Source organism: Hemiscyllium ocellatum, chromosome 5, assembly GCF_020745735.1.
Source record: "Hemiscyllium ocellatum isolate sHemOce1 chromosome 5, sHemOce1.pat.X.cur, whole genome shotgun sequence".
In the NCBI taxonomy this organism is placed as follows: domain Eukaryota; kingdom Metazoa; phylum Chordata; class Chondrichthyes; order Orectolobiformes; family Hemiscylliidae; genus Hemiscyllium; species Hemiscyllium ocellatum.
In genome coordinates this window covers 78937864-78964061 of record NC_083405.1, presented here as the reverse complement: position 1 = coordinate 78964061, position 26198 = coordinate 78937864, and the positions used below count along the sequence as shown (strand labels likewise).

General features: G+C 39.4%; 1 protein-coding gene across 9 annotated transcripts in view; it reads left to right on the top strand.

Annotated features, from left to right (window-relative positions):
- LOC132815753 (DNA-binding protein SATB1-like) overlaps positions 1–26198 on the top strand; it is a 130330-nt gene that overhangs the window by 53495 nt on the left and 50637 nt on the right. For all 9 annotated transcript variants that reach the window (XM_060824889.1, XM_060824890.1, XM_060824896.1 and 6 more), the window contains 2 exons: positions 9531–9740; positions 16989–17144. In XM_060824889.1, the coding sequence (XP_060680872.1) occupies positions 9531–9740; positions 16989–17144 (366 nt within the window). The remainder of the gene's footprint in view (positions 1–9530; positions 9741–16988; positions 17145–26198) is intronic.

Sequence of the window (26198 nt, the reverse complement as noted above, 5' to 3'; positions counted from 1 at the left end):
CCTAGTCAGTGTTTTCTGTTAACTTGATACCAACAGAGAGGTAAATTGGGGACTCTACAGACTTTTATTAAATCATTTTGTAGCCAGGAGTAGTGGGACTTGAGATTCCGTACAATTTTCCAAAGGTTATATCAACATGGACTGTGCCACTCTGAAGAGTCATGAATGATGCTGCACATTGAGCAATCATCACCATTTCTGACCATATGACAAAAGGAAGGTCATTGGTAAAACAGTTTGAAATAGTTGGTGCTAAGATACTACCCTCAGGAACTCTTACAGAGATGCCCTGGAGCTGAGAATACTGACGTTGAGCACCTACAATCATTTTCTTCTGTACTTGGTATGACACTAACCAAGAGAGCTATCCGTCTGATTCCCATTGACTCTAAGTTTACTAGAGCTCCTTGACATTGCAATCAGTCAAATGAGGCTCAATCAAATCAGACAGGGGCTGTCAGTCTCCCCTCCCCTCTGTCCATGTTTGAACCAAGGCTGACATGAGGTCAGGGGCTGGTTGGCACAGGCAGAATCCAAACTGAGTGTCATTGAGCAGGTTAGTGCAAATCTAATGCTGCTGGATAGCTCTTCTGTTGATGATCCCTTCGGTCATTTTACTGATGTTTCAGAACAGGTGGATGGGATGATAACTGACCAGGTTGGATTTGTCCTGCTTTTTGTTATGGATTGTATCTTTGGCATCTACCTGAACAATGTCAAAGATCACTATGTTGTAGCTGTAGTGGAATAGATTAGTTAGGGGCATCTTCTGTAGCACAAGACTTCAGTACTTTTGCTGAAATATTATTTGGGCCCATAGCTTTTGCAATATCCAGTGCCTTCAGCCATTTCTTGATATCATGTAGAATTGAGTTGACTGAAGACTATCATCTGTGATTCTGGACAGCACCAGAGGAGGTTAAAATGGACAATCTACTTATGACAGAAAATTGTTGCAAATGCTTTAGCCTTAGCTTTTGCACTAATCATTGAAGTTGGGATTTTTCTTCTTATTCACTCATGGGATGTGCACATTACTAGCAGGGGTGTTTATTGCCTACCCCTAGTTGCCCTTAAGAAGTAGACGCTGAGGTGCCTTCTTGAATGGCTGCAATCTGTTTGGTAATTTTCATATTTGTGGAGCTGCCTCCTTCAATGAGCTGTTTAATTGTCCACCACCATTCACGGCTGAATGTGGAAAACTGCTTAGTTGACTCGGTGGCTCTTGTTTGGTTCAGGATAACATCAGCAGAGCGAGTTTGAATCTAGTTCTGCCTGAGGTAGACTTTCCTCCTTGACCTCCCCCGAGAGTGGAAGACTATAGCAAACCACTACTGACGAAAGCACTGCCATCAAAATGGCTCAGAATGAAGCATTGGAAGATAATGAACCAAGGACCCGTCTGTGGGCAGGGTACACATGGGCTGGAATGAATAACAATTAATGTAAAAAAAAATTATTGCTACTAAACAGTGGATGAAAAGCATGAACAGGAATGGATTTGGAAAACACGAGAGGTATTATACTGCTATTAGGTATCCTCTGCCCTCCCTCACAGTGTTCTACTGATTCTTGTTAAAACATGCACCTTACTATAACACATTATTTGGATAGTTTCCAAGTAATGCATTATAGCAATGGTATGCTGTACATGCTTAGTAAATTTTATCCTTCAAACAATTAACAATTTTTCATGCTTTTGATTTTCAGCTATTTTGAATTAAACCTCTTTAATGTGCATCTAAAAGTTAGCACAGACCCTGCTGCCAGTCACATGTAACCTGGGAGAAGCAAACTAACTGGTTGTTTAAGTCAGGCATTTGTTTCCCCTCCCCCTTTTGAAAGCTTTAATGTAAAGCTCACAGCAAAGAGTTTGTTTTTTTGATTTGTTTTTAAATGTTTTCAATTCAGAATTTATGATATGTGTTTCTTGTTCATCCTTGGGTAGACTTATGTTGCCAGGGTTAGTGAAATAACAAAAGCAACTTATTCCAAACCAAAATTCATGCATCCAGAGCTGATTGAGGAGATGTGGGCCAATTTCTCCCTCGGGTGCAATGCACAAAGCTCTGTTAGTTAACATTTTGGTATTCCTTGACTTTCCATGGAGAAATAAATGCCTAGGGAATGTCTGCTCGATCATGTTTATCCTTCAACACATGAACACTTCCCTTTTCAATTGACTCTTGTCCATATGCTCACAGCAATGTTGGGCGTTTGTGCATTTCTCCATAATAGGCACAATCAATCTAACCATAGATAAAACAACCCTCTGTTCACTGTTTGGAAAATGAACTTTTTTGTTAGTTTCTGTTATTGATAGCTTACACTGTTGACCAGCTCCCAAATCTTTTTTGCTGTGCTTATATGAAATGGAAATGTCCTAGATTGGCTGAGGCTAACTAAATCTTCAGTTTTAATTTTATTTAATTTAAAAATCAAATGGTCTCACACTCCCTTACATTACAGGTTTCTGACTTTTTTTTGCCCATTCTGTGCTCAATGTTATTTAACTTAAAAATATAACTGTCTATTCCTCTGTATGTTCTTGCGATAGGGAACTCTGTAACCCAAAATTGGAGACATGGGGCTGGATTTTCACAACTTTGGACCAACTCTGGAGGCCTTCAAAAATGACGAGTGGGACATAGATGCAGATGTCCTACTCCCATTTCCAGCAAATGGCTGGTGGGTGGTTCAGAATAACACCAGCAGAGAGAGTTTGATTTCTATTCTGGCTGAGGTAGATTCGGAACATGCCTACTCATCCTGCCTGTGACAGTGGAAAGCTATGGCAAACCACCACTAACACAAAATACTGCCAAGGAAATGGCTCAAGATGCAGCATTAGCACATAATGAGCCAAGGACCTATCTTTGGGAATTAATGAATGATCATTATTTTTGCTAATGGGGGAGAGGTGATGTGTAAATTAAAATTCCACAGCGTCATTTTCAAAATGTTCTGAGTTCAGTTTTGCTTTTCCAGGGATGTTAACCTGCAGTACAGAAATCACTGATTTATGGAGGAGGTATAAACATGTATGAATTGTGGAAGAAGTCTATTTAAGTGTAATTGTCTGAAGTTATTTAATTATCCATGCCTTTCAAGATGGAGTAAAACAAGCTATAGCTGCCATTTAGAATTAAAAAGTGAATTTTTGCAGTTACAATGCATTTATTGACAGGCCATCTGGTTCAGCTATGAAAAAAAAATCTCGCAGTTGCAATTGCTGACCTTCATTGTTGGCATGGCAGATACCACAGCTACACTCATTATGAATGTCTTGTTAAGTTTCAAAAGCTCCAAACCACTTGTCTCTCTGAGTAGTGGTCGTGTTAAATTTGCATTTTGATCGAATTTTAAGAGGCTGCAAAAGGATTAGCTGTCTTTGATATGTTTAGTGAATAGAAGCTTCTTTGCTTTGTCAGGAGATTGACTACTTAAAGCATTTAAAAAATTGGAATTGGGCTTCATAAATGAGAGTTGAAAAATGTGGTGCTGGAAAAACACAGCAGGCCAGGCAGCATCTGAGGAGCAGGAGAATCGACGTTTCGGGCATAAGCCCTTCTTCAGGGCTTATGCCCGAAACGTCAATTCTCCTGCTCCTTAGATGCTGCCTGGCCTACTGTGTTTTTCCAGCACCACATTTTTCAACTCTGGTACTCCAGCATCTGCAGTCCTCACTTTCTCCTAGTCTTCATAAATGAGAGTTTATTTTCTGCATATCAGATGTGTATAAGTGAGAGCTCTTTAGATTTCTAGAAATTCTTCATTCGTCTTCAAATCTGAGGTCTGTTTGGAGGGAATATTAAGTGAGTAGTTACAAAGGTTTCATTGAGGCATCAGGGGCATAACAATATGGAAATGACATGGGAGTATGAGAAAGCATTGGGTTTAGATAGTGTTGGAATGGGGGATGAGGGTTTGTAACTACCCTGCCTCACATTCATCCATATCCATGGTTACCTTCTGTGGGCCTGACTCAATTCCTCCTTAAACCCCTCTACCCTACAGCAACATTTTCATCAGCAGAGCAATTATAATTAAGTCAGGTCTGTTGTGTCAGGAAGTTTCCCACCTCAACGGCGTATCTCCTGCCTTTGACTCCACACTCTGCAAATTACATCACATAGTTTTAAGCTATTGACATTATTTTAACTAGGATATGGTCACTAAATCATGTTGGAATAATGGCCAACATTTTTAAAATATGTTTAACAGTATTACATTGTTCAAAGTTAACAATTTATTCAGTAATTTGTTTTAAATTGTGAAATGGAAATCACCTATCCTTATAGGAAAATCATTGATCTATATAAGCACTTGGATATTACCTTGTGATTTACTTTTAGAATACAACTGTCTTAATGAATGAAATGTTTAGTTTAGATGTGTCAATAAATTTTGTTAAAGTAGGTATTTGAGCATATTGCCTGGGACTTTTGTGAATGGTGAACCTAATAGATGGTGATGGTTTCAAACAGCATACCATATAATAATCTGAAAAGTTTTGTTTATTACCATTGTACAGTAATGTCTGGAACTGATACACTGATCATAATAATATAATATTGTCAAGGCTTATTATAAAATATTTAGCTTTTATAGTGAATAAAGTCTGTGTGACAATACTACCTAAATATGTATTCCTCACAACCAATTTACCAAATAGTACCTCCAGAAAACATTCCAACAATAATATTGCCACTGTAAAGTAGAAGTGGTAGGAAATCAGTGCAGAAGTTTCTTGGTGTTAAGACTTTAACAATACTTCTTTAAATTGATAAAGAACAATTAATAAGTTTGCTCAACATATACATCAAAAAGTTGAACTAGTTAAAACATTGAGCAACATATATTAAACTCTTAAAATGAAATTTGTATTCATTTATTTGCTAGCTTATCTGATGAAAAACATGCCCATAATCCACAAAGTAGGTGTACACCTCTTGCAGGTATTCCATACTTCTTTCCCTTACCACAGTCATCAATCCTATATCCTCTTTCGTTCGTGACCCTTCCTGAATCTGAATTGATCACAGCCAGTGTCATGATTTGCTTCAGCTTTTAATCTACCTACCAGGCTCTTTTTTAACAATTGCTTGGGTGCATATAAAATCAAAACTAGGATAAGATGCTTAGGATAAGATCTTTTCTCATGTTTGCATTTTTCTCCCATGGTATAATTGAGATTTTCATAAATCCTGTGTGGGCGGCACGGTGGCACAGTGGTTAGCACTGCTGTCTTACAGCGCCTGAGACCCGGGTTCAATTCCCGACTCAGGCGACTGACTGTGTGGAGTTTGCACGTTCTCCCCGTGTTTGCGTGGGTTTCCTTCGGGTGCTCTGGTTTCCTCCCACAGTCCAAAGATGTGCGGGTCAGGTGAATTGGCCATGCTAAATTGCCCGTAGTGTTAGCTAAGGGATAAATGTAGGGGTATGGGTGGGTTGCGCTTTGGCGGGTCGGTGTGGACTTGTTGGGCTGAAGGGCCTGTTTCCACACTGTAAGTAATCTAAAAAAAAGCCATTCTCCATTACTGTATATCTCCTTAGACAAGTTGATCAATTCTTCTGTTGCCTTTTCAACAAGTAGTTTTGTTATTTCTGTCGTGATTCCATCAATTCCCTTCACTTTTCCTAGCTTCATTTATTTTGTGGAAGAAGATCAAGAGTTCCTGAATTACCCTGACAAATCTCTTATTCTCGAGTTCTAAGCCAGTTGGCTTGCCATCTTTGTAATAAAAAGGAACAACAACTTCTACTTATATAGAACCTTTAAAATAATGAATTGTTCCAAAGCATAACCTAAAATTTGACACGAAGTCAGTACCTTACACCAAATGCTTGGCAAAAAGGTAGGTTTTAAGAAGTGCCTTAAATGTGACAAGTGTGTTAGGGAGATGGAGGGATGTCGTAATGGAAGACCAGATCGAGGCAATTGAAGCATGGCCAGCAATAGTATAATTATGATCAAGACTACATAAAAACAAAATTCAGCAGCATAGTATCTCACATAGTTGTGGAGTTGGAGATTACTGAGACAGGGAGGGTCAAGGCCATGGAGGAAATCAAAAACAAAGATGAAAATTTTAAAATCACAATATCACTTGAGTGGGGACCAGTGTAGATCAGTGAGTATGGTGAGATAAGGGAGCATGACTTGCTACATGTTAAGGCCCATGCAGCAGCGCTTTGAATGGCCTTGAGTTTGACAAGGGTAAATGTGGAAGACAGCCAAGAGTGCCTTGTTATGGTCAGGTAACAAAAGCTGAAACACGGGCAAAATTGGATATTGTTACAGATGTGGAAATAGGCAGATGATGTGAAGATGTGATCTAATGCTCATCTGGAGCCAAATGTTGATTTGATTTGATTTATTATTGTCACATGTACCCAGTTATAGTGAAAAGTTTTGTTTTGCATGCAATACAGGGAGAAAGTAGTATATTAGGATAATAGAAAAGAGCGAAGAACACAATGTTACAGCTGCAGAGAAAGTGTGCAAAGAACAAGTTCAACATAAAATTTAAAATTTAAGAGGTCCATTCAGGAATCTAATAAAAGTAGGGAAGAAGCTATTCTTGAATCTGATACCAAGACTCCCTCTTAGAAGGTGGTTACTATGATAATAAACCCGCTCAATCTTAGACTGTTGCCAGGAAGACGACTGCATTTGGAAGCTGGGAACACAGTTTGAATCAGGGTGCAAAAACAATTGCTCCAGTCTGCCCTGTCTTTAATTGAAGGAAGTTTACGTGTTTCCTGTAGTGGATGTCAGATAAATTGTCTGATAATTGTCTCATGGGTGACACGATGACTCAGCTGTTAGCACTGCTCCCTCACAGTGCCAGCATCCAGATTCGATTCCAACCTCAGTAACTATCTGTGTGGAGTTTACACATTCTCCCTGTGTCTGAGTCGGTTTCCTCTGGGAGCTCCAGTTTTCTCCCACAGTCCAACGATGTGCAGGTCAGGTGGATTGGCCATGCTAAATTGTCCATAGTGTTCAGGGATGTGTAGGTTAGGTACATTAGTCAGGGGTAAATCTAAAGCAATAGGGTAGGGGAATGGGTCTGGGTGGGTTACTCCTCAGAGGGTTGATGTGCACTTGTTGAGCCAAATGGCCTGTTTCCACACTGCAGGATGTCTATATAATTTAGCAACAGTGGAGGTGTTGAGAGAGGTATGGTGAGTGCAAGTGGATGTCAGCAGACTACATATGAAAATTAACACATGACTGTGGAAGATGTTGCCAAGATGCAGCATGTAGATGAAATAACAGGATGGAGTCAAAGATAGATCTTTGAAGACCCCAGAGGCAGAAGTGAAAACCATTGGAAGTGATTCTCTGGTTAAGATTGGAGAGATAGGAACGGAACCATATGAGTGCAGCTGTGGACAGTGGAAGAGGCATTGCAAGAGTGTGACATGCACAACCAAGACACTCACAGGTCTTCAATGTGCTCTTTCCATCTGTTCTTCACTCCTCACATACTGTAAAAAGTATAGAATTCTGCAGCAGGTTCTTGTGATGCAGTGGTAGCGTCTCCACCTTTGGGCCAGGTGGCCTAGGTTCAAGTCCCACCTGCTCCACTGGTGGAGAATAACATCTCTGAACAGGTTGTTGAGAAAATATTGATAATTCTATCAATTTCTCTTTGTGTTTGCTTACCTCTGCTTCCTTCAGTCTGTTCTTTATTTTCTCATTCAAGTTATCCATTGTTTCTTTTATGCATTCTTCCATCTCACAACAAAATTTAGAGAGTCTTGTACAAAGTTGAAATGTGGTCAATGAGAAAAGTGATATACAAACCCTAGAAAGTTGCAAAACGTTATTCTGGAACAGGACGTGCAGGATTAGTTGGAGAAAACACAAAAGCATTGGAAGAGTTCTCAGTGGTAAAGGAGGAAAGCTTGTTAGTGAATAACCTCACAAAAAGACAAGTTGGATTAATTATTTTCTAAGGCAATGAGATGCTGAAGGAGGGAATTACCTATTTATATGTTTGTATGTGATTGCAAGAAGGTTAGAAAGATGTAGACCAAGTGAAAGAAAGAGATTGATGATGTTAGACAACTTGAAATTGAAAATGGGTAACTCCTCTGAGTCCCTGAAAAGGACAGTACAAGACCACGGCAGTTAGAGAAACGAGTGGTGGTTCTGTCCTTAAGCAGGAGAGTAGGTAACATGCAGCTATTTTGATACACATTGAGTACAACTTATCTGATATTTGAATTTGTGAAGAATCTTTTTTTTTAATTTAAATTTGATTGCACTGTATGCACTGTCTTTACTTGAATTGTAAATCAGTCAGAATACACAAAGAAATCACTACTGATACATTTTTAAATTACTAAAATTGACAAGGCAACAAATGGGTATGAATTATATTTTTAATAACTTGGGATTAATACTCTAAATTTTGTGCTTTACCTTTCTGTTATTGTAAATCTGATAATGGTCATACATGCAGCTGCAGCCATCTATAAAGTGGCTAAAAGCACATGACTGTTTTAAAGTGAACATTAAAAGTAGTCAGCCATTTTATGCACAGTCAGGTCTGCAGGGAGCAAATCTTTTTTTTTGCAGAATCAGTACTCTATGGTTTATTTGGCATCTGCTTAGGAGTCACTGAAGTGTATTCTAACATTAGCTTGGCATCAATATGCAACAATATGTTACCTGTGCATGAATAAAGTTGATGTGTTGATAGAAGTCAAAATGATACAAACATTCTCCTAGAAAGAAAGCTCACGATATATTTATTTCAGTGTTAGAATCAATCTGAACAACTGATTTGTGTAACTTGAAAAGCTGATGTTTACAAACATTTATATATATTAACCCGATATAAGTTGTATTCATTTTCATGTGTGGGTATTTTTACAGCTAGCACAACATCTGCTAACAGATGGCAACGAAATGCACATTAACATTTACATAGCGAATGCTCCATAGGCAGAAGGTCTGTGCGATTTTGTCTTCTTATGACTTTATTTTTGTTTGTTCCCAATATTTTCTTGTTCGCATATATTTCAATTTTTAACTACTTTCTAGAGGTAGCTGTACTGTTTCAAAATTATCAAAAAGAAATTTATAGACAAAAATGGACTGAAAGTTCAACTTAAGGAAATCCATACCCTTACTGTGACTCTAACACTCCTATGATTGTATAGGCTACAATATTGTTCACCCACTATTTCTGCAATATCTTTCCTATTTAACTGTCCACAATTGTGCAATTGTAGATTTTGTCTCTATATGCTTTGTTAAAGATCTACGTAGTCATCTTCGATATTCTGGTTTATGTCACGAATGTCAGTATACAGCTAGAGAGGACAGCTATAACATCAGACTTACAATTGTGGCTTTCTTTCAACGAATCTAATTGAGCATTAATATATTCTTATTGCCATTGAAGGTTCTTGCTGAAACTCCAGCACACCAGTGAGAGAATAATTAGCAGTTCCTGGTCAAGATCAGTTCTCAAGAATACTATATTGTTTCTGCTTATTCTTTTACACAGGGTCTATTGTCTGAAATTCTCAGAAAAGAAGAGGACCCAAAGACTGCCTCACAATCTTTGCTAGTCAACTTGAGGGCAATGCAGAATTTTCTAAACCTGCCAGAAGCAGAAAGGGACCGTATTTACCAGGATGAAAGGGAGAGAAGTCTCAATGCAGCCTCAGGGATTGGAACTACACCTTTGATAAGTTCTCCTAACCGTACCCAACAGGTAATCATCAAACAAAGATGTCCAACTATTTTTTAAGCTGGTCTTGAAATTCTACTATGATATTTTTTCTTTCAGGACAACCTTTTCTTTTGAACATAGTGTTATGAAAATAATATTATAGCTCAATATGTTGCTCAGATTTTACAATTTTATAATTGCTAAAGAAAGGAATTTGTGATAATAATTATTTATGTAGATGTTTTCTATGGAATGCTGCTCAATTTGATGACTTTAAAAGGAAAACAGTCAAATGACTAAAACATCCCACATTTTGTAAAAGGAAACATCTGTTTCTTTTCTCACCACGACCATGTTTGACCAGAAAATGGATGCATAAATTAGGTGTGGAGGTCAGTGTGCCTCATATGCAGTGCTTTCAATTTTTTGGTGATTCATTTCTGTGTCTGAATAACCAGAAATGGTGTAGATCAGGTGCGCTCATCTTCATGCTTGATTCTTTAATCCATGCTCTGTGTGGAAGGCTCTGTTTGGTGGTGGAGTCACAAAAGGTTTACTCTTTAGTACATTTTGGGAAATGAGCAAATTGAAAAATAATCACTTTGATTTCACAAGGTTTCACTCACTTCTGAACTAGACATGCATGGAACAAAGATTTCCTTTATCTCCTGGCCACAAGTTCCTTCAGTAAAATTAACTAGAATAGTCTCAGGGGAAAAAGTGAGGACTGCAGGTGCTGGAGATCAGAGCTGAAAATGTGTTGCTGGAAAAGCGCAGCAGGTCAGGCAGCATCCATCTTTGAATGCTGCCTGACCAGCCTAGAATAGTCTCAGCCCAGCTAATAGTAAATGTGGATTTGTAGCACGTAACTACCCACAGGTTGTGGTAGAGTTGGTAGCACGACTTTAAATCAAAGTGGTAATGTGTTTAGAAACACAACATAATTCCTCCATAAAATTGAAGAAAATGGAATTTCATGTTAACAGACTCAGTGTTTGAGTGCTAATATTTTCACAGTGTAATTTCAAGCTCTGAATGAAACTAATCCATTCAGAGACAAAATGGGACAAAATCACAGTGCTGTGGTTAAGATTCTGAGATTGGGTGTAAAACTGTTGTGGAGACAGAAAAAATGTATTTTTAATCTGCATCATGCTGCACCTCTTTTTTTGAGTTCTGGGTGCCGAAAAGAGTGAAGGTGCTTCACTTTGCAACATGAACACTCGTTATGGTCAGCACAGAATGGTACTTAATACATGAAACTTAAAAAGATTGCATTTTTATAACATTGATATGCTATTTGTAATGTTTATCATCATTTAAAATGTTCAGTCTAAAACACCTGTGTTAGAAACAATTCTAAATTGTTAATATTAGTCACATTGTCAGTTCATAATAAATACAGTCATAGAGTCATAGAGATGTACAGCATGGAAACAGACTCTTCGTCCAACTCGTCCATGCCAACTAGATATTCCAACCCAATCTAGTTCCACCAGCCAGCACCCAGACCATATCCCTCCAAGTGCTTCCTGTTCATATATCCATCTAGATGCCTTTTAAATGTTGCAATTGGACTAGCTTCCACCACTTCCTCTGGCAGCTCATTCCATGTACATAACACCCTCTGCGTGAAAAACTTGCCCCTTAGGTCTCTTTCATATCTTTCCCCTCTCATCCTAAACTTCTGGCCTCTACGTCCTACCCAAAAAAAAAGACTTTGTCTATCCTATCCATGCCCCTCATGATTTTATAAACCTCTATAAAGTCGTCCCTCAGCTTCTGACGGTCCAGGGAAAACAGCCCCAGCCTGTTCAGCCTCTCCCTGTAGCTGAAATCCTCCAACCCTGGCAACAGGCTTGTAAATCTTTTCTGAACCCTTTCAAGTTTCACAACATCCTTGCGATAGGAAGGAGACCAGAATTGCACGCAATATTCCAACAGTGGCCTAACCAATGGCCTGTACAGCTGCAACATGACCTCCCAACTCCTTTACTCAATACTTTGACCAATAAAGGAAAATATACCAAATGCCTTCTTCACTATCCTATTTACCTGCGACTCCACTTTCAAGGAGCTATGAACCTGCACTCCAAGGTCTTTTTGTTCAGCAGCACTCCATAGGACCTTACCATTATGTATATGAGTCCTGCTAAGATTTGCTTTCCCAAAATGCAGCACCTCACATTTATCTGAATGAAATTCCATCTGCCACTCTCCAGCTCAATGGCCCATCTGCTCAAGATCCCATTGCAATCTATGGTAACCTTCTTTGCTGTCCATTACACTTCCAATTTTGGTGTCATCTGCAATCTTACTAACTATACCTCCTTTGTTCACATCTAAATCATATATGTGAATGACAAAAAGTAGTGGCCAAGCACCAATCCTTGTGGCTCTCCACTTGTCACAGGCCTGCGGTCTGAAAAACAACCCTCCACCACCACCCTCTGTCTTCTACCTTTGAGCCAGTTCTGTAACCAAAGGGCTAGTTGTCCCTGTATTCCATGAGATCTAACCTTGCTAACCAGTCTCCCATGGGGACCTTGTTGAATGCCTCACTGATGTCCATATAAATCACGTCTACCACTCTGTCCTCATCAAGCCTCTTTGTTACTTCTTCAAAAAACTCAATCAATTTTGTGAGACTTGATTTCCCACGCATACAGCAATGTTGACTATCCCTAATCAGTCCTTGCCTTTCCAAGTAAATGTAAATCCTGTTGCTCAGGATTACCTCCAACAACTTGCCCACCACCAATATCAGGCTCACCGGTCTATAGTTCCCTGGCGTGTTCTTACCACCTTTTGTAAACAGTGGCACCACATTAGCCAACCTCTGCTCTTCTGACACATCACCTGTGACTATCGATGATACAAATGTCTCAGCTGGGCCTAGCAATCACTTTCCTAGCTTCCCACAGAGCTCTAGAGTACATCTGATCAGGTCTTGGGGATTTATCCACTTTTTATGCGTTTCAAGACATCCAGCACTTCCTCCTCTGTAATATGGACATTTTTCAAGCTATCACTGTCTATTTCCCTACATTCTATATCTACTATGTCCCTTTCCACAGTAAACACCGATGGAAATAGTTGTTCAGTATCTCCCGCCTCTCCTACTGCTTCACACAAAGGCCACCTTATTGATCGTTGAGGCACCATATTCTCTCCCTAGTTACCCTTTTATCCTTCATGTATTTGTAAAAACCCTTTGGATTCTCCTTAATTCTATTTGCCAAAGCTATCTCATGTCTCCTTTTTGCCCTCCTGATTTCCCTCTTAAGTATACTCCTACTTCCTTTATACTCTTCTAAGGATTCACTCGATCTATCCAGTCTATACCTGACATATGCTTCCTTCTCTTTCTTAACCAAACCCTCAATTTCTTCAGTCATCCAGCTTTCCCTACACTTAACAGCTTTTTCTTTCACCCTAACAGGAATATACTTTCTCTGGACTCATGTTACCTCATTTCTGAAGGCTTCCCATTTTCCAGCCATCCCTTTACCTGTGAACATCTGCCCCCAATCAGCTTTTGAAAATTCTTGCCTAATACTGTCAAAATTAGCCTTTCTCCAATTTTGATCTTCAACTTTTAGATCTGGTCTATCCTTTTCCATTACTATTTTAAAACTAATAGAATTATGATCGCTTTCCCCAAGGTGCTCCCCCACTGACACCGCAGTCACCTGCCCTGCCTTATTCCCCAGGAATAGGTCAAGTTTTGCACCTTCTCTAGTAGGTACATTCACATATTGAATCAGAAAATTGTCTTATACACTCTTAACAAATTCTTCTCCATCTAAACCCTTAACACTATGGCAGTCCAGTTCTAAGTTTGGAAAGTTAAAATCTCCTACCATAACCACCTTATTATTCTTACAGATAACTGAAATCTCTTTACAAATTTGTTTCTCAATTTTGCACTGACTATTAGGGAGTCTATAATACAATCCTAGTAAGGTGTTCATCCCTTTCTTATTTCTCAGTTCCACCCAAATAACTGGATGTATTTCTGGGAATATCCTCCCTCAGTACACTGTAATGCTATCCCTTGTGAAAAATGCCACTCCCCCTCCTCTCTTGCCTCCCTTTCTGTCCTTCCTGTAGCATTTGTATCCTGGAACATTAAGCTGCCAGTGCTGTCCATCTGTGAGCCAGGTTTCTATAATTACTATGATATCCCAGTCCCATGTTCCTAACCATGCCCTGAGTTCATCTGCTTTTCCTGTTAGGCCTCTTGCATTGAAATAAATGCAGTTTAATTTATCAGTCCTACCGTATTCTCTGCTTTGTCCCTGCCTGCCCTGACTGTTTGACTCACTTCTTTTCTCAACTATAACAGTCTCAGATTGATCTCTTTCCTCACTATCTCCCCCAACCTTACTAGTTTAAATCCTCCCGAGCAGATCTAGCAAATTTCCCCGCTAGTATGTTAGTCCCTTTCCAATTCAGGTGCAATCCATCCTTCTTGTACAAGTCACTTCTACCCTATAAGAGATTCCAATGATCCAAAAATGTGAATCCTTCTCCCATACACCAGCTCCTCAACCATGCATTCATCTGCTCTATCCTCCTATTCCTACCCTCACTAGCTTGTAGCACCAATGAAATTATTTTGGGGATCTGTGCTGTAGGGATCTATTTTTGTACTGTGGTTGGAGGACAGGCTGCATTGTAAATGACATTTGATAAAGTGCCACGTAACATGTTGCTACATAAGATACGTGCTCATGGTATTGAGGGTGGTATATTATGGAAAGAGTCGAAGAGTGTGGTGCTGGAAAGGCACAGCTGGTCAGGCAGCATCTGAGGTGCAAGAGAATCAACGTTTCAGGCATAAGCCATCCTGATGAAAAGCTTATGCTTGAAATGTTGATTCTCCTGCTCCTCGGTTGCTGCCAGTCCTGGTGTGCCTTTCCAGCACCACACTCTTCGACTCTGACCTCCAGCATCTGCAGTGCTCACTCTCTCCTATTATGGACAGAGGATTGGTAATTAACTAACAAGAAACAGAAAGTTAGGATAAATTAATCATTTTCAAACTGGCAAACTAACTAATAGTGTGCCACAGGATCAGAGCTGGCTTAAACTAGTTATGAAAAATATTAATGATTGGATGAAGGGACAAACTCTTGTTGCTGATGATACAAAGATAGAAAAGCAAGTTGCGAGGAGGACAGAAAGAGACTATAAAGGGATTTAGATAGGTAAGTGAGCAGATAGATATTGACAGATTGAGCATAATGTTAGAAAAGGTGACATTATCTGCTTCGACAGGACTAGAAAAGCAAAATATTTAAATGAAAAGAGACTGCAGAATCCTGCAATACAGGAGGTTCTTGGTGTCTCTGTACATGAATCACAAATATTAACATGCAAGTAATTATGAAGACAAATGGAATATTGGCTTTTATTGTAAGGGAATGACGAATGAAACTAGGGACGCCTTATTACAGCTCTATAGAGCATTTGGTGAGATCATATCTTGAGTACTGCGTCGAGTCTTTGTCTCCTTACTTTAAAAGGGATATACTCATTAGTATATCTTAGCTAGGTTACTGGACACGGTTCTGGAATACACATTATAGGAGGGATGTGTTAGCACTGGAGAGAACGCAGAGGAAATTTACCAACTGCTGGACAGTTTCATTTATGAAGAGCAATTAGACAGACTAGGGTTGATTTTCTTAAAGCAGAGTAGATGATGAGGGGCACTGATAGAGTACTCAGGAAGAAATGTTGCCCTTTGATGAAGGGACAAGTGACTGGGAGCAAAGCTTTAAGGTAAGGAGCAGAAGTTTTAGAGGAGATATGAGAAAAAAAATCTTCATCCAGAGAGTGGTGGGAATCTGAAACTCACTATCAGTCAGGATGTAGAGACAGAAACTCTCACAATATTTAAGAAGTATTTAGATGTACACTTGAAATGCTAAGGCATACAAGGCTATGGGCAAGTTCTGGAAAATGGGATTGAAATAGATGGCTGGGTTTTTTTTACTGTCACTGATGCAATGGGCCAAAAAAATTTTTCTGTGCTATAGATCTCTATGACTCTATTGCTGCATTGGTAGCAAGTTATATAAAATTCATGAGACTAATTTCCAGACTGAAGAGGTTGTTTTATGAGGAAGGATTGAGTGGGTTGAACCAGTAGTTATTGGAGTTTAAATGGCTCTGGAGTTGATCTCATTCCCATTCATTAAGCAGTGAAAAATAAAACCTGTGTTCCTATTCCTGAATACTCTGTATTAATCCCTGTTTAAGGTACATGGATATCAATGGGACAGGATCTACCTAGTCAAGTTACCTGCTAGTTCCCACTTTCAAGACTTATAAATAAATATGGCCATACACAAGTTTTCAAAGAACGGCACCATGCAGAAAGTCCTGGCCAGGCCTCATCAGGTTCAGAGGAAGAAAAGGGCAACAAAATTGCCAGTGTGGCAAAAAGTATAAGTGTTGGTGACTGTTCAAGTAACACCTTGTGAACTTTTTTTTAATTGATACCCATAGTCCATATCAAACTGATTATTTATTCAGGTGCCTACGGATTTGTTTCATGTGAGATTTAATGGAAGAGGAGGGGAAATATTTTTGATATTCTTATAAAATGTTCTTGATTCTTGCATCAGTGATCAGGAACCTTCTTATGTTTATTCAGAAATCTTGCTTTGTTTTAAACTGTTCTCTGCTATATTGTTTTCTGTAGTAGCTCCTGTTCAATGTTATCAAGAAGATTTTGATCCTTTACTTGGTCTTAATCTTGTAATCATTAATTAGAAGAGATGCCCTGCCCTAGTTTTAGCTTTCAAAGAATTACCTGATAATTCCAGTGGCAGTAGTGTCAATGTTTAAGCAGCAAAATGTCAAGAGAACTTCAGTAAACAAATGCATTTCAGTAAGGCAACATATGAATGCAAAGTATCCTTTTAATCTGTGAGAGTAAATAGGTTTCATTGCACAGTATACCAATAATTAATCGGTAATCAGTGAATTACAGAAAGCATATGCAAATCATAATTTGAGAAGTGATGTCTCATTCTGAAAGTACTTGAATGTATTTAGGAATTGTCCTCTCCCACAGACTTTAGGAAGAAAAGGACTGGTAATGCTGAGTTCCAGATAACCACCATAATTCACTCAAGCTTGTGCTTTTTGTAAGTTATGTGTATTTTATATTGGTGGAAGAATCCCATTAACACACTATCAGCAGGGAGATATCCCCTTTCTGTTTAAACTTCTTTCTTATAGTATATTATTAACTGAGATTAAACCTTTATCTAGGTCAAAACGTCCTCCATTACAACTGAATGGAATGGTAAATCGGAAGGCTGTGCACTTAATATTAATGCTTCCATTTACGATGAGATTCAGCAGGAAATGAAGAGGGCCAAAGTGTCCCAAGCATTATTTGCTAAGGTTGCAGCAACAAAGAGCCAGGTAAGAAATAGGTGCAGTCTGCTTGTACTGTAAAGATCATTTCTGATATGCACAGACTAATTGACCATCGTACAGAACCTTCGCTGTTTAGTCATTTATATTATAAGAAAGGTCTTTTGGCACATAATGCTCATAAGTGCAAGTAATTGTGAATGAAATATATTTGCCTTATTTGTCAGTTATTCGTCAAAAGCAAATTTAATGTAGTTTATGTTTTATATTGTTACATTTATTTTTACTGCTTTGATTATAGAAATGACGATTTGCAATGTGACCATAAACAGTTTTAATAGATTTGTATGATATTCTTCAGTCCACTATTTTAGTAGAGGAGAACTAGAGATTATATTTGCAAGTGGGAAGATGGGTTGGTCAGGACTTGGTCATGATTTGCTAATGGCTTTTTAATTGTTAATATCAGTGAGAAAAATAGGATTGTGCTTGTGCTTCTCTTTAGTTGGAATACTTTCACCTGACCAGCAATCTAGGTGGGTGTCAAAACTTACTGAGGGTATCCAGTTTTTTGGAGGGAAACCACTCTTTGGAGTCAGAACTGAAAGTTTCTGGTAAAGTGTCAAGAGTTCAAGAATCTCTCATGTTAGTTCTTTATTTTATGTTCCACATGTGGACCTTCAATGCAGGAAATTGTTAGTTTGGCTCAGTTGGTGGCACTCGTCTCTGAGATCGGACTTGGGAATGTATTTTAAACTGATACCTTTACACAAATCTGAGAGATTATTGGACTGCTGTCTTTTAGAGGACATGTTTATTCTAAGGCCTTCTGTCTATTCTGATAGATGCAAATGTTGGAAGGAGAGTACAAAGTTGTCCTAGATATCTTTCTTTCTTTAGTTAGCCCCACTAACGACAGGTTAATCAGTCAGTCGTCTGTTTTTATAATATCCTCAAACAAATTGACCATCATGCAGAACATACACTGTGTAGTCATTTCTATTATGAAAAGAAAGGTTGTTTCAGAGCAGAAAATGCTGATTTGGATATTATAAAGAGTAGTTGTGAGCCAAGTAGTTTTGCTACATTTGTGGCTGCCAGTTGTTCATCAAAAAGTTAATTTAATGTAGTTTTCCAATTTTTTTAAAGGGTTACTTTTATTTTTATCATTTGATTATAAAAATGACCATTTTCAATGTTACATCATATAGATTTTAGTGGTTTTGTCTGACAGTCTTCTGCCTGCTAGTTTAGTGCAGGAGAGCATATCTGTTTGAATGATTGCAGTGTCTTTCAAATCTGCTTTTGGTATTTCCTATATCAACAAGAATGATGATGACTGACAGTAATTAAAAGTAACTTATGTGGATGTAAAGTGCTTTGGGACACCTTATGCATACAATGAGGTGCTATGTAAATGCAAACTTAATTTACTTTTCATGATCAATAAGAAATATAACAGTAATACTTCATTGATATTGTTATTATCAATTTGCTTTAACATATTCAGCATATTATTGTTTGTTTCCAATACATAACTGAAAGCACACAACATTTGCTCCTTCTTCATTTATTGATTGTATATTTATTTGTTCTGCAGTATGCATGATAGGGCAATGACCAAGCCGCGATACTTATTAATTGAAGGTAATGAATATGTAACAACAGGTTTTAAGCATTATAGCAAAGAATATTATCAACAGTCCCAGCTAAAATGGTAAAACCATTTGCAGATTGCGAAAGTGAATGCTGAGGAGGTCTTGGCAAGGCTCTTGCCCACAATCACAGTTTTAAATCCCACCTCCAGGGTTCCCATACAACTAGGCAGAGTGGTTGGGATGACACGTTCATTCTGTGATCAGATGGATTTCCTGGCATGGGTTATAAATGCTGACCGGCTCTTGGATGTTTGAGACTGAAGCAGCTTCAGAATTGTAGAGACCACCTGAGCATTCTGTCTTCTGCATCTCTCACTCTTCAGCATATTGTTGTTTGGAGATTCGAGGTGCTGCAGGGAGGTGACCTATCCAAAGGACAGGAAGAAGGGGCCAACCTCAGCCTCTCAAAACAAGCAGGCATTGTGGAAGGTGAATGTCACCAGCAAAAATGTGGTCCCTCTAACCTGGTGACAACAGGACTCAGGAACTTAGGGCAGAATGACAGATAATTTCCAAAATACATTAAGAACTCTGCAGTTTGACATTGCCACCCTTCCTCAGGACAATGCAGCACATATATCATTACCTCTCTTTACAGACAACTTCTCACATCCCATCTGAGCAGTAAACACTTTCACTATATATTGCCCTTTTACCTTCTTGTACCCATTCCTCACAGCCACTCTGTAAAAATGGTGTCCTTCCCTCTTCTCCAAATAAGCTCAAACCCTCTACTTTCTCACCTTTTAAGAAAAGATAGAACTTGGTGAGAGGCAGAAATCTTGATTTTTTTTGGAGAGGGTGTAGAGGGGCAGTTCTCTCATGACAAGCACATTAATTTAAGACTACCTGCCCCTGGGATAAGAAGGTCGAATTCCAGGAGACTGCACATGTTTGCAGTGATCTGTCTTGAGGGTCTGAAGCACTGGTTCATATTCAGTCATGTTGAGGAAACTGATTCTCTGCTTATTTACACTGTGTTGAGAGGTCTCAACTCCCCCCAGGTAAAGCTTGATGTCCATGATCTTTGCCCTGTCTTGTTTAATGTGGCAGAGGAGGAAGCAACTCCAGGTGTTGACCCTGCTCATGTTGTTGACAGTGACTTTGCCCCTTTTGCACCTCATCAGAGGTGACAGAGCTACAACAAATAGGCAGCAGGCCTTGAAGGAGACTGAAAGCAGGGCAGTGCAACCAAAGGTTAGTGAAGTTTGAGACAAGGAGTTGGCAATCCCAGATGATAATATTGTCTGAGAGAAAGATACTTTAAACAGCAGTCTTTCTAATGGCCATCGTGGGAACTGTTCATCGTAAATGATCAATTTGCCACTTCATCAGAAAGAGTTTTTTCCCTTTGACCACTCTGATGAGTTTCTGACAGACCACAACACTACTACACTGTTTGTAAAATCCCCAAAACTAAAGTTTAAAGTAATTCTTCTTTCTTTGTAAGTAGCTTAATTATTTACCTGAGAGATCCAAATGAGTTCCATGCTTGCTTCAGTACCAGCCCAGTGAAGCCCAGAAGAAGGCAGGATGAAGTTGGGTTCCTGATAATTTCAGAAACAAAAACAAAAGTTGCTGGAAAAGCTCAGCAGGTCTGTCAGCATCTGTCCTATCATCCTGGGTGGATTCAAAGCACGAGAGATGAAACTCTCATTTGGAATTCACGTGGGGTGAGTCGAACTGGCAGCAGTCACTGAGGGACGTGATGTGGCTGTGGAAGTGAGTTCCAGCAATTACCTGGTCAAATACCAGAAGCGACAGTGAATTTAATGTTGGTGGACAAGAAAACAGATTTGATTGGAAATCCCACCAGAGAGAGAGGAGAGAAGACCTGCTGAGCTTTTCCAGCAACTTCTGTTTTCGTTTCTGATTTTCAGCATCCGCAGTTCTTTCGGCCCTGGTAATTTCAGGCCATTTAACCTTCCACCTTCACCTGAACCTATCTGCACTTGGCTGTAAAAAACAAAATTCACAGTGTTTGGTGATTGAATTTTTTCTTATGGTGACCATTTTCAGATGCAAAAGAATGAAACCTAAGAATGCCAGCTGCTAGAGTATTCCTTCAGTTCAAGTCCTTGTCAGACAATAACCATAAATGTCATGCAGGCTATAGCATAAGGTTATTTTAGAGTCAGAATGCACCTATAGTAAACTGAAAAAAAAACAAAGGAATAAGTCAAAACAATGATCTTCATAAAAATATATTTTGTTCGTTATTTGTCTAACAATTAAATAAACACAGGAATGTTAACCATCAAGGTACAGGCATAACAGAAACACATGTGGCTGTAATGTTGTTTGCGTGTGTCCAATAATATAAAGTGAGCTGAATTTGAAAGTTGTCCATTGTGTAAGTATTGTTATTCAATACCAATGACTGTACACATTGTGGATGTAAGGCCTCAGTAACTCTTGAATGAAAAGAGGGTTTTGGAAAATGCCTCCAATGACACTATTCATTCTCTTCAAGAAAGCCCATATGAATAGTATTTTGATAGAATCTGCGGAAGGGATGGGTGATACTATAGCTTGAAATCCTCCATGAACTGCTACTTTATATTATTTTGGCAATTTACAGTATATTGACTGCACTATTTATCACCAGTGAATGTAAACATAGTTATAGCACTCATGGGGTATATAGCACATAATCAGTGATATAGCAGAGTACACAGCAGAGAAGTAAAATTATCATTTTTCTTTTTGCTAAGAGCAAGGATACTGCTTCGTAAAGGATTTGACAATATCAGGCATTACCTGTAACTGTTTATATAGCAACACAGATATATTTCTTTGGAGATGTATCTGTTCAGAAAGGGAGCCATTATATAAATGAATTATATTTCATGGTGAAGGAGGGTATGTGTGTCACTTGCTAAATGAATATTCAGTCTGCCACAAAACACACCCAGAGTTAGAACTCCAGTATCAAAGGGAGGCTTCTACGTATTGAAGATTTATGTGTGGTTTATTTCCTTCCATTAGAGTACTGTGGTAAAGTCTTATCGCCTGTCTTTTGTCCACTTTAATGGAACATGTCTTTCAAATGTCTGCCATGGAACATTTGATAAATTCAGTACCACCTGTCAGATCTTGCCTTGAATTGCCAATAATGTGGACATGGTGGAAACATATATCTTTTGCAGGACAACAGATCATGAAGGGTTTCAGAGTTCACCGAGAAGTCAAAATAATCTGCTTGCAGAAATCTAGTGCTTCATCAGTCTTAGCTTTTGGCAAAAGCCTGAAGCAAAAATGAAAACATGCCCTCTTAATGCAGTCAGGAATTTTGAAGTTCAAACAGAAATCCCCTGCCAATACAGTGACTCCCATTACAGGCATACTCTTGGACCCAATGAAAATTTAGCATTCATGCTCGAGATGTACTTCCATCAATGGAAACTTCGGAGCAATCTTCCCTCAGTAGCTGTTTTCTCTGGAAAATCATTTAAAAGTGGCAAACCAATGTTTTGGTTTTGGCACTGAAGGTTAAGGGGACAATTGGGCATTTATAACATGATCAATAAATTCAAGGCTGTGTGCATTGTAAGATTGGAATGTATATTTAGCACTGAGAAGCTAGTTTAGTCCATTTTTATGGTATGCTTATAACCAAGTATTGTGGTTTCAGAGTTGTAGAATTAGAAAAAAAAAGTGCCTTATTCAACCTTAGAAGCGGTGAAAATATTTATGGTGATAACTCAACAGGAAGAGACACAAATTATTTTTCTATAACCATGTGAAACTATATTAAATAAGTTGAGCATTGATTGGTTTTTGGTTTAGAATGGATTGTGCTTATTCAGAGAATATGAATATCAAGTATGGTACAAGCATGTGTTTAAAGGTATACTAATTATAAAACATGGAAATTTCGTTCGTGTTGAATCTCAATATTTTCTATATATTGGCAACTAACAGTTCTTTTAATGGATGTTAATCATAAAATATTGAAACATCCTTGAATTAAACAATATAATCTTCTCATTTTGTATCAAATTATTGTTCCCTTTGAAGATTGATATTCTTGTGAGGCTGTCCTGATGAGCACAAGCTGAAAAACTTCAACAGGATGTCTTTTTTTTTTGCAAAACTCAAGTTGTGTGTTACCAAACAACTATTTGTGTTTGATTTTGTTCAAAGTATTTCAAATTGTGGGGATCTAAGGTAACAACAAAATGCTGGAGAAACTCAGCAGGTTGGGCAGTATCTATGGACAGAGACAGAAAAAATGGATGAAGAAGAAGAAAAATTATTGGAACTGAAACGTTAACTTGGATTTTCTCTCCAGGTGGTGCCAGACCTGCCGGGTTTCCTGAGCATGTTCTGCAGCTGTTTTTTCACCAATCTCTTTCTTTGCTCATGTCTTCTTGTGACAGGGTTAGACAGGAAGGGGAGTCTCAATTTCTCGCAATATGCAGCGAAACCCAACAATTTTTCCAAAGTGTTTTGGAACGTATTGAAACATCAACCTTTTCTCTCCACTGAGAATCACTTTAGCAGCTTAAGGAGTCTAAAATATTGTTGAATTAGGACTTGCTGCCCTGTAGCCTCATTGCAATGTGTCACTAGTGCAATATGCAGCTTTTTAATCAAGGAACAAGATTATGCAGGAGTACCAACTAATTTCAATACACTATTCTTCTATTCTACCTCATCACTCAAACAAACAATTGGTACATTCAAAGCTGTTAGCTGCTTGTTATCAATAACTGGTGCATTCTCTATGGCAGTACCTCTGCCAAACGGAATCCACTTGTCAATCAATTAGCACTCCCTTTTCAAACTGGATAAGTGCTGTTTTCCCTTTACTTTGGACTATTGTGAGATGTCCTATTGCATGCAAGACAGAAACCTTCACCAATAAGTATTTTTTCTTCTCTAGAGTACTCATTCTGTGCCACTAAATGACTATTTGTGCGACTGAGTGTTAGTACCAGTTAAGGAGAGGAATGGCCCAATTGGTATTATTTCTAGTGTATTAATCCAGAAATTCAGCTCATGTTCTGGGGCCTGGGTTCAAATCCCATCACAGCAGATAGTGGAATTTCAACTCATCACATAAATCTGCAATTAAAAATCTACTGATGGCCATGACACCATTGTCGATTGTCAGAAAAACCCATCTAGCTTACTATAGAATAGATTTGCTTCGATATGGAAACAAGCCATTCAGCCTAATAAGTCCACACCAACCCTCCGAAGATCATCCTACCCACACCCATCCCTCTACCCTATCCTTGTAACACTACATTTCCCATGGCTAATGCACCTAACCCATGCATTCCTGAACACTGTGAGTAATTTAGTATGGCCAATCCATCTAACCTTCGCATCTTTGGACTGTGGGAGGAAACCAGTGCACCCGAAGGAAACCCATGCAGACACGGGGGGAATGTGCAAACTCCAAACAGACAGTTGCCTGAGGCCGGGATCGAATCTGGGTCCTTGGCACTGTGAGGCAGCGGTGCTAACCATTAATGTCCTTCAGGGCAGGAAATCTTCCATCCTCACCTGGTCTGGCCGACATGGGACTCCCGATCCCAACTGCCCTCTGAAATGGCTTAGCAAGCCATTCATTGTACCAATCGCTATGAAGTCTCAACAAAGAAAGGAAACTGGATGGACCACCTGGCATCAACTTTGGCACCAGAAAAGTCAATGGTAGAAACAGCCCTGTCGACCCTGCAAAGTCCTTCTCACTAACATCTGGGAGCTAGTGCCAAATTTGGGAGAGCTGTCTCACACGTCAAGCAACAGTAAGACAGTCTTACCGCAAATTCAACCCAAACTCTGGGTCAGATATGTAGATGATACCTTTGTAATCATTAAAAACGCAGAAATAGAGAACACACACTGGATCATCAACGCCACACTCACAGGAATCCTATTCATTAGAGAGGAAGTAAAAGGACAACCAACTCCCATTCCGAGACGTGATGGTACAGAGAACACCGAACGGAGAATTCACCACAAAGGTATGCAGGAAAGCCACACACACAGACCAAGTCCTAAACTATGAAAGCAACCACCCCAACACACACAAAAGAAGTTGCATCAAGACACTGTTCAAAAGGGCCACAACACATTGCAGCACACCAGAACTGCAAAAAGAGGAAAAAGAACACCTATACAATGTATTCGCCAAAAATGGATACCCCCACAATTTCATCAACAGATGCCTAAGGGAAAGACAACGGAATGAGGACATGCCACAACCCAAAGGACTAGCCACACTACTATACATCAAAAACATTTCTGAACTGACAGCCAGACTACTGCAACCACAGGACTCATAACAGCACACAAACCAACAGCCACTCTCAGACAACTACTCACCAGGACGAAGGACCCGATACCCAGCATGAGCAAAACCAATGTAGTGTACAAAATCCCATGCAAGGACTGCACAAAACACTACATAGGACAAACAGGAAGACAGCTAACGATCCGCATCCATGAACACCAACTAGCCACGAAAAGACATGACCAGCTATCCTTAGTAACCACACACTCAGATGACAAGCAACATGAGTTTGACTGGGACAACACTACTATTATAGGACAAGCCAAACAGAGAACAGCCAGGGAATTCCTAGAGATATGGCACTCATCCACAGATTCAATCAATAAGCACATCGACCTGGACTCAATATATCAGCCACTGCAGCGGACAGCTGGAACTGACAACCGGAAGTGGCAGGTACAAATCACTGTAAATGTCGGGGGAAACATCACAGAAGCATTTCACAGGAGGCTCCCAAGCACTGAGGATGTCACCTAGACAGGGGACAAAACGTCTGCAACACAAATTCCCAGCTCAGCGAACAGAACCACAACAATGAGCACCCGAGCTACAAATCTTCTCCCAAACTTTGAATATATATACAACGGCTACAGGAGCAGTTAAGAGGCTTTGAATACTGTGGTGAGAAACTCACCTCTTGACTCTCCAAAGTCTGTCTGCCATCTACAAGGCACAGGTCAGTAGTGTGATAAAGTACTCCCCATTTGCCTGAATGAATGCAGCTCCAGTAACATTCCAGAAGCTTGACACCATCCAGGGCACAGCATGATTGGCACTACATTCTCAAACATGCACTCTCTCTACCATCGACGCTCAGTAACAGCAGTGGGTACTGTCTGCAAGATGCACCACAGAAATTTACCAAAAATTGATGGATCACACCTTCCAAACCCATGACCGCTTCCATCTAGAAGGACAAGGACAGCAGATACATGGGAATGCCACTACCTGCAAGGTGCCCTCCAAGCCACTTGCCACTCTGACTTAAAAATGCATCACCATTTCTTCAGTGTTGCTGGGTCAAAATCCTGGAATTCTGTCTCTAAAGGTATTGTGGGTCAACCACAGCAGGTGGACTGTAGCAGTTCAAGAAGGCAGCTCACCATCACCTTCTCAAGGGCAAGTAGGGATTGG